Source organism: Delphinus delphis, chromosome 11 (genome assembly GCF_949987515.2).
Source record: "Delphinus delphis chromosome 11, mDelDel1.2, whole genome shotgun sequence".
Classification (NCBI taxonomy): Eukaryota; Metazoa; Chordata; class Mammalia; order Artiodactyla; family Delphinidae; genus Delphinus; species Delphinus delphis.
In genome coordinates, this window is record NC_082693.1 from 18,283,236 (window position 1) to 18,299,817 (window position 16,582).

Consider the following 16,582-nt stretch of genomic DNA (forward strand, 5'->3'; position numbering starts at 1 on the left):
CACAACTTCGACCATAGTTAAGTACCACTATGACTGATAAGAAATGACCAGGAAATCAGAACCATGCACTGTGCTATGAAAGAAGAGGCTTATACAACAAGTAGAGTCATTTTGCATCAATTCTTATGTTTGATGACTTATCACCTGACAAAAACCACTATTATTCCAATGGTTTTTCCTTTGGGATACAACATAAAAACAAATAAGCGTGACATTTTTCTACTGTGTGACAAAGATAACACAAATAAAATCACAAAATAATTCCTAAGAAAAAAAACTTTTTAACCAACCTAAAAATTTGAAAAAATTCTATGGTTAAAAACAAATCTCTTTAAGAGGAAAAAATGTAAGTTAAAGCTAGGCATACTCTAAAGTTTCTAATTTATGATGTCTGTTTTAGCATTTCTGCGAAACCAAAACACCTGTGTTTCAGAAATGAATATCCATCATACATAAAGCACAAATGAACAACCCACAACCTCTCCATTCACTGTAAAATGTCTGTTGTATTGTGCTGTTTATGAAATCATTTTAGAATGATTAAGTATTTATTCAGTCATTAAATATGAGGAAATGAGGAGAACAGGAAGGGAAACAGAGGGAAGCTCCATGGAGAAATCCCAGCTTTCACACAGCCACATCTTCTATGGCTCTGGTAAGATGTGGGCTCTCAAATCCCTTTCATCTAAAGCAACCCTTTAAATGTTGAAATTTGGCAAGTAGACACACTAAAAAGGGAAAAGAAAACTCATACAACACCTACCAAGAGTCAGACTTTCTGTATTCTTTGTATACATTATTTTACTGAATTTTCACAATAACCCTCTAAATCAAATTAAGTTTCTCCCAGATATTATTCTTTTATTGTTGAGATGGCATTCTCGCCTATTTGAAGTAACAGGGGAATCAGACAGATCTGGGCAGAGCCGTGTGACTCTGAGCAAGTCATTTAACCTCTCAGAGCCTCCTCTATAAAAGTGTAACAACAATATCTACCTAGAAAGGGTCTTTTTTGGGTTTTTTTGAAGATTAAGTAAGAAAACTATAGCTAAATACTCACACCCAACAGAGGGCAACAAAAACTAGTTCCACTTGGCCTGAAACGAAGCTGAGATATTAAGTAACTTGCTCAGTCACACTAAGTACTAAGTAGCAGACCTCAGATTCTTATGCCAGTTTATTTGAATCCAAAGCCCATGTGTTACAAGGGGACACAGAAAGATGAAAACTGGGGCAATTTTTAACTAAACACCTCACAGAAATTTGAACATAAGTGGTGTAACATCATAAGGCATAAAAAATAAAAGTGCTAAAATTTATGAAAGCATTTGAAATATGAAATGTACAAAAGGCATTATCTTTGAATACTCATACCCTAGGGAATTTTTTTCTTCCTTCTACTCTCCTACATTTTTCAAATTTTCTCTAGTAAGCACTAGTAATTTCATAGCAGAAAGAAAAAGACATTTTCCTCTTTTACAAGTAGGGATGGTATCTGTTGCATCAGTCTGCCATTCAAGAGAGCTCACTGTGTCCATCCAAGCCACAATACCGAAACAACCAAGCTGGATGGGAAAGGTTGTTTGTTTAATTAGGCTTCTATCTAGTGAAGAATGGAATCTATTGACACAGGTGAGAACTATATGACAGGACTGGGACAACTCACTGGCAAAGTCAGTTTTCTCAAAGGAATATTCCAATTGTTCAATATACTTCAAAATGTCCCACCTCCACTTTCCTATTTACCATGACTTTTAATGCTCAGAAATATATTATGGTCAAAACCCATTTTTAATACTGACAAAAGAAGAAACTGACCAAGGTCTTCTGTGTGCCTATCAGAGCTAGCATATCTTTCTTTGCTATACAGAGACTTGCAAATTTATTCTAAATTTGATCACATACAGAATTTTTTTTGCTTTTTTCCTTAATATACACTAATACATTAATACCGGGGGAAAATAAATATGCATAGTGTAGAGCAAGGGGTATTTAAAATTTATATTATTTGGGCAAACTCTGGTACCAAACTAATAGTTTTTTGTACATATATTTGATAACTTCATCGTTTTATGGAAAATACTTATGACATTTATGGAAGCTAACAGATTAAAGGGACCAATAATCAAATAAACCAAAAAGTAATCTCATTTTACCTAATGCTTTCATTTTTGCTTTCTCTTTCACATATATTAAAGTTATATTTCATGAAGCTTTTATAACATAATTGAAGCTTTTATACATAATTTTCGGATAACATAGTATTTTGATTGTTTTGTAAATTAAGAATTTTATGAAAATTGTTTCATGACCTTTTCCTGTTTTGGAGGTAAGAGAAAGGAAAAGGAAAGGAAGAGACAACTCAAATAAAATAAATTATTTCTACACTGTAGCAAACAAAAAAATGTATACTTGAAATCCTTCGATTGGTAATCATATGTGTAATTTATCAAGATAATAGAAATAGTGATGTGTCATACAGTGCAGAACCCAACACTTCCTTGTTGCTATGGATTAAGTAAAAATCAGTAAAGTGCCTGGTCCTGATTTCAAAATTGCACACCTATAACCCACCCTCATAGAGAAGGACTAGCCCAGCTCTGAGAGGAAGAAAGTCAACCTCTCCCTTCTCTGCCCTTAAGGAAAATAAGCCAGGCTGTCATGACAACCTCTGTTCCAAACAGCCCTCCACGGTGCCATCCTGCAGAAATCTAGGGTTCAGTACAGCTGCTGTGCCGGATGCAGATAAAATACAGACCTCTTCACTACAAAAGAAAAAAACATAAACAAGTTAACATTTTCAGGGAATCTAACTTTGGAAAATGTTAACTATCAAAGTGATACAAGGGTGACAATTTAAATTTAAAGTTAGACTCTACTAAATATTAGTATCACAGGATTACCTCCTAAACCTAGAATCGAAAACAGAAATAATGTTGTTAAAATGGAAAGGATAAGAATTCTTTCTTATTTAAAAATTGTAAAAGATAAAGCATAATATTAATGACAACTGATTCCTTTATTTTGTTTTTTATTTTTTTATTTTTCCATGGAAAGGCACTTTATTTCTAATATAGCAGTGTGACTCCTTTAAAACATGGTAAAGCTGATAAAGACTGGAATGTTTCAAAATATCCAGCAATAACCCATCAAACTGTATTAAAATACTCTTTAAATGTATACTGAATTGTATTAAAATTATTCTAAAGGCACAACTATGTAAATATCTATATTGTTATAGCTTAATTCAAACTTAATAATAAAAAGATATCTGAAACAAATACAAAATAAACTAAACAGAGCTTTTGGTACATCATTATATGTATGATAAAAACTGATTTTCAAAAGAATTCTTTGAAACTCTTGATTACATACCACCCAGCTTGAAAGCCAAAAAAATTAAACAATCAACATAATTATTGAATGAGATCACCCAAAGCTAGTGAGAAAAGTAGCAGTCTAGGGACGAAATGCTGGAAACAAAGAGTAAATGGACCAGAAGAAAGGATATAAAAGAAATGGTCTGTAAGAGGCCAGGCTTACAATGTTTAAGTGGGCACTGAGAACGTCAGAAAAAGTAACGGGGAGCCACAGAAGGCGCCAAATCAAGGAGCTACAAGAGCAGGTGTGCATTTCAAGGTATGCATCTCAGGGAACTGAATCCAATAATAGTAAGTAGGATGGGTTAGAACAGAAAAAACTAGTAAAGATAGGATTTAAAGACAAAGACATTTTGAGGTCTAGAGGGAAAAGAGAAATTTGTATCAGGTGAATGCAAACTTCTAAGTAAATTAATTGAACTCATTTCTATAGACTCCTGCAACTGCGATTTATCTCCAGCCACTGATCTACACCTCTGGCCTTCTCCACATGCTAGTCTTTTCGCCTTGAAAACCCTCCCTATGCCTTTTCTCTTCACTGATATAACTCATGCTCATCTCCCAAGATTCAGTTCAAGCTTCAGTTACTTCCTTAACACTTTCTTCCAATCCTACTTCTAACCTCCAGCCTTCTGAGATCCTAAAGCATCCTAGGATGTCTCTATCATAAAATATATTATACTTGTCATAATTCTCCAGGAGAATGTGAATCTGATGGCAAGAACTATGTCTTTTAAAACCATATCCCTAAGACCGGAGAGTGCATGACACGAAATCCATGAATAAGCAAGACTACCTGGGGAGTAAGGCAGGATAAGCATAACAAAGTTAGTCGTTTAACAAAAGTAGAACAGCTACTATAGGAATACAGCAGTTCAAGGGTATAATACGTGGTCTGCAAAGGAAAAGAAAGGGTCCTCAGAAGATGAAATAGCATGGCTCTGTAACATCCTCATTTACTACAGTCTAATCATTTTTTCTCCAACAAAAATGATCGCCACCACCACAAGAGAGTTATCCATGTAATAGCTGGCAGTGAGAATTATCCAACACAAGGTGGAAAAATAAGACAGCAGAAGGTCACACAGTTTCTAGACGATATCCAATACAAACTTCTGAACGAGTGGAAAGTAGGGTTCAAGGATGGCAGATAGCAAGTAAAGTCAGAACCTATGTAAGGAACTGGGAAAACTCTTGGTTAGGATAAGGGTCAAAACAAACTAGGTGTAAATGAGCAAATGGGATGGGTGGAAAAATATTAAGTTGTGATCCAAGAGGGCAATTTTATGGTTTCAATTTTTTTTTTGTTTTTTGTTTGTTTGTTTTTTGAAGATGTTGGGGGTAGGAGTTTATTAATTAATTAATTTATTTTTGCTGTGTTGGGTCTTCATTTCTGTGCGAGGGCTTTCTCCAGTTGTGGCAAGGGGGGGCCACTCTTCATCGCGGTGCGCGGGCCTCTCACTGTCGCGGCCTTTCTTGTTGTGGAGCACAGGCTCCAGTCGCGCAGGCTCAGTAGTTGTGGCTCACGGGCCCAGTTGCTCCGCGGCACGTGGGGTCTTCCCAGACCAGGGCTCGAACCCGTGTCCCCTGCATTGGCAGGCAGATTCTCAACCACTGCACCACCAGGGAAGCCCTATGGTTTCAAATTTTTAAAGAGAAGCAGTTTCAAGCGACAATAAGGTCCAAAATAAGGCTGAAAGTCACGTGGGGATAGAGGATTTGAGAATGAGAAAGTACAATGCCAGGCTGTTAGAAGGGAGATAACCTTGTTTAACTGGAGGAGATTGGCCAAGCAGTAATGAACAAGGCAGAAGAAAGTTTTGGAGGTAGAAAATTCTAAACTGTGGAATGTCATGGATGTTAAGGAGGAGAGGCTATCCAAATGAAAGGTAGGAGAAAAGTGGATTGAGAACTAGGAGTATGGAAGTCCCCTCCTAACTGGGTAGAGTTAGAAAGGATGATTTGTTGGCAGGAGAAAGTTAAGTTACAGTTAGTAAAAAAAAAAGGCAGAAAGAGTTTACAATGAACTTTAAAGACACATGGCAAGTTCATTTACAATAGATCAAGGGTTCCAAAATCCCAGAGGAAGGAGTTAGTGGAGTCACAAACTGGAGTAAAGTAGGCCTAGAGTTAATACTTGCTATGTGCCAGTATTATGTTCTCATTTAATCCCTCAATAACCTTAACTGATAGGCAGTTATCATCTCCACTTCAGTGTACAAACTGAGGCTCACAGGAGTAGAGTAACCTTCCCAAAGTTTCACATTAATTAAGTAGCAAATCTGGCATATGAACCTCGGTGTGATATACTCTAAAAAAGCCCATGCTCCTGGACCACTCCACTATTCTTCTTTTCCCTGTATCTGCATAAAGCTTTCCCCCTTTCAGATGACAATCTGTAACTTACAGCATCTAGAAAATCAAGTTGTTTTCATTTACCAGATGCTAGTTGATTCACTGTAGCCCACTACAGCATGACAGCCTAATGCTTTGGCATGTGATTTTATTTCTTGTCTGATTTCTGCCCACCACGCATCTCGAGTTTCTGGTTCATCTGAAAAATAAATTTTAAATCAGTTCACTACTCAATAGCACGTTGTCTATTTGAACAAGAAATGGTTAAAATAAGCATACTCTGGAAGGCAAAGAAGTACTATTCTACAACAGTTTTTAAAACTTCACATCTTTAAAATGCTACTTCTCAAAAAGCTTATTAACATTTTAATTTAATGCTACTTCTCAAAAAGTTTAACATTTTAAACTCGATTGCTAGAAGATAAACCACCTAGTTCTATTTGCTCTATTACTTTAAGGGACACCTACAGGGATGTATTTTATTAGATACAACTTGAAAGGTAGACCCAGAGCTTCCAGATTCCAATCTTAACCTAAAAGGACATCCTATGTCTCACCTCCCTGAGTGGATACCTTATGAGTTATATCCATAAATTTAACTTAAATTCTGATTTCATTTCCTGGTACCTATTTTTTATAATGCGCTATATTCTGGGTTCTTTCCAAGGCAAAGATTTGTCAATGTGAAAAAGCAGAAAGCCATCTGTAGCCACTCTTCTAAAGAGATGTGGGTCCTGAAGCAAAGTGGCAAGAAATAAAGGGACTGGCCAATGCAAAATAAGGAAAGCAAATACATTTAAAAGATTAATACAAAGAATCTGGTTAATGTTCATAAGGACAAATTTCAGATAGAACACTGTAACTCCATAAGTGGCTCTGTCATTAAGAAAATGCTTTAGAATCACAGAATTGCATTTTATTACCATAAGGAGTCCAATATTGCTTGTAATGGAGCATTATAGATGGAGCATCTGTCACACATACTTCCTCATCACTTGCATTTAGCTGCAAACTACTGATGAACAGCAGCTGCATATATAGTAACTTTTTAAGTGCAAAGATGTTTAAAAAAGAAACGGTCTATAATCAGCATATCCTAATTTGTTTCTCTTTGTGGCACTTCCGTTTGGGAACAATTTGGAATAGAAAAAACAACTCTAAATAATATGCTAAGTTCTTACTGTAAATTTTCCACATAAAAGGCACTATTAAGACTGGAAATCAAACAATCCAAAAGCCTTCTTTTTGAATTTCAGTACTTATGCAGTTTTCAAATACGTTTTTCAAAATAAGTAGAATAAGTAGAATCATACTCACTAGTGAAATACTGAAGACAGCAAAGTAAAGAAAGGTTAAAAGGCTTGGTATAGCTCACATTCCTATGATCTCCCCCGCAGGGAGGAGATCAGCAAAGGGGAGAAATGAGGAGATAAAAGCCAGAACTACAAATGATGCCAGCCAGTTCTTGATTTAAAGTTTTGGATCCAATACAGAGCTACCTTAAAACTTTCTTTCAGAAGAAAAGAAAGAAAGGCAAACTCCAGGAAACTTAGGAAAAGATCAGAGTACGAGATAAAATAAAGAAGGAAAAGAAACAGAAACTACTACAATATGGTGTTAGCAATCAATATTATGAATTAAGAAATGTGTGAGACAATTAGGCGGCCCTATTTTGCACATACACTACTATGTTAAAGAACTTCTTCATATTCCTAACTGACATGTAGACGTCAACAGCACAAATACACTTTCAAATCCATTCTTTTTAGGACATACATGTTTTCAGACCAATTTGGATATCTATTTAACATCATCCTTTCCTAATAGGGAAATTTTACATCATTAAGATGAACTATTATTCAAGTAGTTGCTCAATCTATCAAAGTACTTATGATTCTTTGAAAATAGATATCACAAATAAGAGAAATATATCTCAGTTTAGAAAATAATTATTTTCCTGAAAAACTACGTAAAACAAAAAGTCTAACTTTTCTAAAATTTAATAGTAGAACATGCTATTTACTTTTTACCTCATCCCAGTAGTTTACAATACTACTTGCTAAACCAAGTAATCGTACACTACATTTTTAGATTTCTCACATTAGGTTTGCCTACATCTTGCTGCAAGTAATACATGGTAGCTTTTCTGTTTTAAAAATGAATTTTACAGGAAGTAATCCACAATACTGTTGTTTACATTAATGAAAAATGGAGGAAGTTACTTATTTTAAGTTCAAGATCTATTTATTTAGAAAGGCCAGCATGCCTAAATGGAAAAATATGTAATAATAATTACTATGAGATACATGTAACCACAGAGAATACAAAGTTTTTTTACATCAGACTTACCTTGGTATAATACATAAAATAATCAGATAATTAAACCAAACACTATGAAGGAATAAGTGGCTGATTAAAAAAAAAAAAAAAAAAACAAGAAAAAATGCTGAATGCAGCGCAAGTAGAGCATTCATTCTCTTCTGACAAGTTCACAAGCAGCCTTTATTTTTGACACATGAGCCACACAATTACACATGGGGATGCCACTGTTGTACTTAATAAAGTATTTACAAGCTTAATAAAAGCTAAAGAGTTACATAACAGGGGGGCTAAGGAAGCAAATGGCATATGTCCACACTCCAAAGAATTTCTTAAATTTGGTTTTTGGCTAAAGCAAAAGCTCAAAGAACGAAGGGTTTTGCAAAGCAGATTCAGCAGACAAGAGCCAGAAACAGTGGATGTTTTGGCGCATGCTTGGATCAGGTGACAGTACAGACTGAAAACTATGGCAGCTCACTGAAATGGTTACAGAAAGTAATGGCCCTAGGTTCTAGGTGAAAGCAAGGCAAGCATACAGTAGGGAGCACTTAATCACAAACTAGTAATTGGATTAACAATAATTACCTACAACTGTAAGCAAGAAGTCAAAGGAACTTTTTGGCTATTAAATTTAGGGGTTAATTAAGATAAAATTAGGATAAATCAATTTATTTAATATTACAGAAAAGTTAAATTTATCTTCAAAGCCTATTTTATACTTAATGCCAGAGATGAGCCAGAGAAAATTCAAGTAGTAATCATAACTCAGCCTAACTTATTACCACTGAAAATTCAGAAATATCATAGTTGCCTAACTTATTACCACTGAAAATTCAGAAATATCATAGTATTTAATCCCTATTAATGGAATTTTTAAAGCTTAGAAACAGCTAATTACATTTCTTACAGGAAACACACTAGTGAATTTGAAGTGTTTTACTCACCCTACAAAAGTAAAAACTAAGGAGTTACCATACTAATATAAAAGGCAAAACAAAGAGTCCGGCTTAAAAATTTGCTGGCAACTATACATGCCATATATGAAACTGTATACAATCTGGTCACTTGAAGGATATACAGCTGAGATGCGAGGGTTGCAAATAAACATTTCAGAGATGTCAAGAAAAAAAATTTTCACTTTAAATACCATGCTCCTCCTAATAATCTATAGAATTACTTATAATTATAAAAAGATTATCATTTTAGGAGATATTAAAAGTTATATATTTATACAAACTATATTTCATACTATTTTATGTTTTTCTTCTAAGGGTCAAAACTCTTCATTGCTAATACACAAATCTTTTACTATATCCTTTTAATCGTAGGCATGAACTGAGCTCTAGACCTCACTGATGCCTTTTTTAGGGGTAATGTCTTCGTGCCTGGGTTGACACCACAGTCAATTCACTTTACTACTGTTACTTGTCTAGAGCATGGCCATAGCTTGATATCTTGCCATCGTTTTAGCATTTTATCTTGTTTTTGAAGTACAGGTGACACTGGTAAAGATTCCTAAAATGACAGTAATAGTTTACACCTCAAAAAGTAAAGAAATGAACAACTCAACATAACATGCTTTTATAAAACTGAATCCCTTTGAGATTTTAGGCAATTACACACTTGCAACTAAGAAACGCTGACTACCTAAAGTGTTCAATTTAGTTCTATTTTTATATAGCTCTAGAAGAGAATAACTCTGTCCTTGGGAATCTTTTAATCTAGTTGAAAGAAAAATAGGAAATGGATAGTTACTCAATCTAATTTTTAAATAAGCAAGAAAGATGAAGTGTTAGGTAGGATTTTCAGTACAATGATAGTGTATCTTGTTAATGGACAGCACAAAAAGCTACATTCTCAAATACCTGAAATTAATATTCCAACCCAAAACAACCTTTTGAAGAAGACATATTTCCCCTAATGAAATAGAAATTAGAGAGTTCAGGTTCAAGGGAGTATACAGCCTTAAACTGGATGGTGATTCAGTAAAGACTAAAAAGAAGAGTCTCATTATAGAAGAAGTGATGTGCAAGTCAGAGAAAACTTCAAGACATAGTAATTTAGAATGTTAGGATGGTGGCTGGGATACAATCCATGTTGGATCAAACTGGAGTCTTTACTATTTGTAAAAAAAAAAAAAAAGTCAAATATGTAATCTACTCCTTGATTGTGAAATTTCACTCTTTATACATAATGTAACTGGCAGCCAGTTACATTATTTTATACAGAGAGAGAATGATATATTACATTTACATGTTACATTAAAATAATGTAACAGAATATCCAGTTACACTTTACATATACATATATATGAAAAGAGTGAAATTTCACACTTAAGGAGATTACCCATCTGACTTTTTTTTTTAACAGTAAAGAATGAAAAGTAATGAATATCGTTACACTATGTATAGAGGGAAAATTATGTATTACAGTTATATGTCACATTATAAAGAAAAGCTCACATGTCACGCATGCTATATTTATGCCTTCTTGAACTCTATATATCTATTTCCTGAAAACCTTATTAAAATACTGAAAACCAAAAGCTGCTTAACTACTTTAGGCTTAGTTTGCACAGCTGCTCTTGAGTGTCTCTCAGACATAGAAAAATAATAATTGCTGAGATTATCAGCAGAATTCAAGTTCCAAGAAAGCCTATCTCCATTTAACTAACACATACACACACACACACACTCACAGAGCAAAATAGTATAACAAAAAGCCTCGACCAGGTATGTAAAAAGGATGAGGATTTACACTGGATGAACACTGGTGTTCCCAATCCCCAGCATTGTGCTCAAGACATGGTGGGCACTCCACAAACAACCACTGAAGAAATATTTGCATGATCAGACTGCTATGTATATTCTATAAATATTTCCTTATATATCAGCTGACTCATATTTTGTTAAAATTAAATATTTTTAAAGCAGTAACTATACATTTCTTAGGTTTTAACTACTAATTTTTGCCCCCAAAATAAAGTGAAATTTCTAAACAACTACAGTTCTAAAAACTAACAAAAAAGAGTAATATTTTCTGAATTCAGACCACTAATCTAGAGCTTGCATTATCACTAGCCAAAGTTCATTTACTATAAGATTGAGAAAATATTCAGCCTAATGTCTTAAAATCTACAATCTGTCTAAAACTTAAAAAAAAAAAAACTTTTTAGAATATTCTCAGAAACAAAAGTTAGTTTTCAAACACCTTGTTTTACTAACTCAGGACTTAAAAACACTCTTAAAAATATTGTCTAAGTTTATAAGCTATTTCAAACCACATTATATAACTACTTTATATTTCCTCTTGTCACTTCCTGAAAAAATTATCTAAGCTGACAGGCATCCTACACAAGAAAAAATAACAAATTTTACTCAACTCACTGAGACTATTACTAATTAAGAAACATGTATGTGTGAGCTATTCAGAAATAATTTTAGTGGTAAACTCAGAAGAAAAAAAAAGATCATAGCCATCTGAGAAACAATAAGCTCGGGCTATGAAAATTTACTCTTAAAAGTTTACAACTGAACTTTCAAATAGACTTGAGTTTCCACATGCCCCCTGGGATGTCAGACTTGTAGACATGTGGAATAACCATAATCTATCTTTCTCTCTCAGCTGAAAGTTGCCAAGAGCCTGTTTTACTCACCACATCCTACTAATCACCAAGTCCTGTGGATTTTACATTATAAATAGTTCGTAAATTTATGGTTACGAGTTTAAGTCCTGAAGCCAAAGTAGTAAGGTTGAAACTCTGGCTCAGTCACTTTCTATTTTACTTTGGGGAAACTGCTACATTTCATATTGCTCATCTACAAAATAGGAATAATGCCTATGTCAGGGTTGTGTTTTGAGGATTAAATGATCTACTACCATAAAGCACTTAGAAGAGTATGTAGTACATAGTAAGTGTACTATAAACCTTTAGCTCTCCTATTACCACCAAATCCTAGGTCACTTATCTGGCCAGTACCACTGCAGTCTACTAACTGGGCTCCCTGTCTCTAGTCTTGCTGCTTTTAAATCCATTCTCCAACCTCTAGTCAATGATTTAATGCAAATGTGGTCATGGGCTACCCTGTCTTATTCCTATGCACCTCCTGCTCCTGGCATGTCACATACAGATCCGCAAATGTTACATCCTCCTTCCTAGCAGCAAGATTCATCTTGTCTTTCTCAAAGTCTGTTACCAGGCCAAAAAAATAAGAAACAAGGTAAGAAAAGGTAATAATTTTTAAATAAATTCTCAGATACTGAATTCCCTTCTTCCTGCTCTATAAAAATATTTTCTATCACTTGTAGTTAACACAAACTAAGACAACAAAGCAGGAGAAAAGGGGGCAGGAAAAAAAAGGTAAACTAACAAAGACATTCTAAATTAATGGCAAAAAACTTAAAATAAGTATGAAGTAGCTATGTAATAAACATCATCGAATGAGTAATGGCTAGGATATTGTTTTGCACATGCTTGAAGTTTCAGAACTACATTCACAGAATGTATTAACATGGCTCCAAATACACTGTCTGAAATATAAATCTGCGTGAATCTCCCATATACCATCCAACACTGAGCTCAAGAATTACCACCTCTATAAGCTTCCCTGCCACACAGCGTTAATCCTGCCTTCCTCTTTAACTCTGTATCTTGTATCACTCCATAACACACAGTAATCCATTTACATATTCTTCTATCCTCCCAGAATATGAGCTTTCTGAAAATAGGAGGACTGGCACCTTTGCACACCTATTATCTAGTGAACTGTATGGCAAAAAATAAAATTCTAATAAATGTGTGCATGATATATCGTATTTCATGAAATACTATTGTGTGATATAAAATGTTCTCCTATATTTTCCCACATTTTAATGTTTCTGAAATAGGAATGTCTAATAATTAGTAAGTATGTTTGACTACCATGTGTTCCCTTCTCTTTTCTCTTGGAAGGCATCTAACACCTGGTATTCAGAGGGTCCTGAAAATACAATATTGATGAAGAGTTTCTAGCATTAATAGAAACTGTATCAACAACTACTTTTCTTACTGATGTGGTCAATTCTTGATTTTCTATGGTAATACAGGACAGGAGTGGCTAAATATTCCCTAATGATGGAGAAAAATATATAAATGATTTGAATATATTTACCAAATAAATCACTTTTTTTTCAGAATTATCAAGTTATTTTTCTGAAACTAGTATCCAAAAAAACCTGGTTTCTGAATATGTGCCAACTATTGGAATCAAACGATTCTAACACCTCAATCAAAAGCATACAACTATGAGCGCATTAAACTAAAAGCGTCATCTTTTAATACGCTGTAACATATCCACCTTTTCTTTCTTATACTTACTACTGGACTTTATTTTAAATGATGGCAAGATATACTGCTTCCTCAACCATGTTTTTCCTCGCCAGATTCTGTAATTCTGCTTACATGGGACAAAGTCTTTATTATGTCTACAAGATTTAACTTTCGCCTTTTCCACCTTTTCCAAAACTGTTCTATCATTTAATACATCTCTCATTCTAAACATATTTGCCCTCACAAGGTTTCAGGCTCCTTAAATTATTAATGATTTATGCCCTCAATGTCCTGTACTTATGTAATTAGCCTTTTTCTCTGCCCACTACCCTAATCTGCCTATGTTTTAAATATATATTCTTATTTTTATTAAATGAATCCAGCAGGGTATTTTTAATTTCTCACTAAAAATTAAGTATAAAGCATGACATTACAAATGATTAATTCTAATCAATGTGATAACATGCTGGCAAAAACTTGGATAGGAAATAGAGGTAATTTCCCCAAAGATTTACCAATTGATGTCGGTCTAAATCTGCAAAGGTTGGACTTGATCAGATTGTGTACTAGACTGACTTTAGGTAAATCTACATGATGAACATGAGTTACTTCATAGTCAAACATGCACTACTTACATCAGAACTTACATCCTGGACTCCTAAGAACAAAAAAAGTTTACAATACTGAAAAGATTATGGGATATTATCTCAAATGCTAAGCCTCCTGGTGTTTCTGTTTTTATTTTTCTGTAAATAGATGTACTTTCTGACGCAATTAACTGAAAAAGTTCTATAGGAAAATACCAGTTTCTGATACTAAATCAAAATGGCTCTAGTATTTAATTTAAATCTAAAATAGAAATAACATAAAAATGTAGATATTTATATTAACAGAACATGCTTTTAACAAAAAGAAAAATTGCCTTTGACTCTAAACCACATCATCAGCTGTAAAGCTATCTTAGTTTAGTTTCTTTAAAAGCTACAAACTATATTCATATGTAAAATTACTTAAAAAGAAAAAATATATTCTCATGTCGAAGGGGAAGGAGGAAAGCTTATGAAAGCTGTTAATCCCCCCAAAATCTGCTCTTACTTACCAAATTTTGGAACACTCTAGAATTATAAATAAAAATGCTAAGCTATACTTTTATAATATTTCTAGAACACTAAATATATTATAATCAAATCTCAATTGAAGTTTAAATATACTTTACGATTATTAAACTAGTCATTTAATACTTATACATTTAACAATTAATATTTCCTTAATCACAAAGCTAATGCCAGTGTCATTTACCTGATATGAAAAAACTGTCCAAAATGTAATAAATATAATTTAAAGTTATCATTCTGAAAGTTAATCACCTAACAGAAGTCATTCATAATTTATGGTATTTCTATGGTTTTGATTAATTCATTTGAGTTAACACATTTTTGTTTGCCATTTCCATGGAGATTACAAAAGTTATCACATATGTATTGCAAAATGTATCTGTATAACTGAATTGACATTAAGCCTATTTAATCTAGAACATTTCTAAAAACTTCACTGAGCTGCCATAATTTTTGTCAGCATATGTAGTACTGAATGACCATTAAAATACCTGAATTGAAACTATTCCAGTCTAGCAGTTTGTAAGATCTTGTGTTACCCATAATTCCGACAAAGGCTGAGTTCAAAACAGCAAATTAGTAGATCAGTTTTAGGTGCAGAATAGTAAGAAAAAAACAAAAAACACTACAAATAAGAACACAATTGACAACACCACTTGACAGGAACTAGAAAGACACAGACAGCAGAGTTAATAAGAAGTAGAAATAGATAGAGAAGAAGGAACATGCTATCATAATCTAACATTAACTAAAGTCTAATTAAAGATAATTACCTTTTCAAAACCACCCCACTCTTTCCCTTATTGTATGACCCTGTTTGCTTAATATTTAAAAAGAGGAAGTTCTAAAAGAAATAACTCCAAAATAACAACCCATGTAGTAGGTGGTTGTGATTTTAAAATAAGACTTTTCCTTTTACACTCAGTGTGAAAAGAAAATTTCCCATATTCACTAGTCAAAAAATAGCTGCAAGATTCATCTGAGAGTCCAATACAGCACTTTTAACATTAGCACATGCACCTCAGTCATCATAATTTTCTCTCGGCAGAGTAACTCAGTGTCATAAAATTAATACATCATCATTATGGTAGATGCTAACTGAGTTTTAACATTCAGCTCTTTTCAAAATTAAAATTTTTTTCATAAATAATTATTTAAGGGGCCTGGAGATTAAGAAAATGTTAAGCAAATGTTCCTTTTTAATGCATAATACACATACAAAAAACACAATGCAAAGAATGTGATAACTGTATCAAAATAATATAATAACTCAACCATTAGACTATGTAATTGATTTGTGTTTAACTGAAAATAAAACAAAACTGAAATACAACTTACATAACATTAAAGTATTTATATGTATATGCCCACAATCTTCTGGGAAATAAAACATTAGTAACTGAGAATTTCTCCATGTGAATTGAAAAAATATTCTGATTGAGAAGGAAAGGAAGAGAATGGATGAGCTGTAGTTACAATACACAAAATATATTCTGTAATAAGGAAGGATTTGTGTTTTCTTCCCTGGGTCTGGATTCTTACATTTCTTACACAGCTAGAATAAACTGGCAAGTATGGAAAACCCCCAAAAGCAGTTGTTGTTGTTTTTAAGTAATGCCATGTAAAATATGGCTCTCTACTTAAACTTAGTTAAGTAACCTTCATTTGTTCTCCCAGACTCTACAGCTTACTCAGAGTATGTGGAAGCAATGATGACATCAAAATGTTTTCAATAAACAGAAGACATCACCAACAACTGAATATATTCCTGAATTTTTGGAGCTATTAGATCCATGGGTGGGTGCCGTCTATCAAAATATTTGAGTCAAGGGTCCACAGAAACACAGGTAACTTGGCCTTGGGTCACCCAGTTAATGTCAAGTATTAACTCAGTATTTCCTTGCACTTTCCAAATAATTCAAGTTCCTAAACACATAGATATGAAACTTGGCATAGTCCTCAAGGTCTCAATCCAGTAAACTGGCCTCAGTCTAAACATGCCTTTTAATTACTGCAGAATACGCAAATACTACATGAAGATAAGATCTCAGATTGACTCAAAAAGTAAGGAACAGGGAAAAAAAAATAAACCAGAGAAGAAAAAG

The 16,582-nt window shown here is 33.7% G+C and overlaps 1 protein-coding gene across 9 annotated transcripts in view; it reads right to left on the reverse strand.

Annotated features, from left to right (window-relative positions):
* Positions 1-16,582, reverse strand: part of C2CD5 (C2 calcium dependent domain containing 5) — an 81,776-nt gene that overhangs the window by 29,607 nt on the left and 35,587 nt on the right. For all 9 annotated transcript variants that reach the window (XR_009521163.1, XM_060024428.1, XM_060024430.1 and 6 more), the window contains 2 exons: positions 5,820-5,934; positions 2,670-2,765 (listed from right to left, as the gene is read on the reverse strand). Coding sequence is in view for 8 of the 9 variants with exons in the window: in XM_060024428.1 (XP_059880411.1) it covers positions 2,670-2,765; positions 5,820-5,934 (211 nt within the window). In the remaining variant the exon portion in view is untranslated. The remainder of the gene's footprint in view (positions 1-2,669; positions 2,766-5,819; positions 5,935-16,582) is intronic.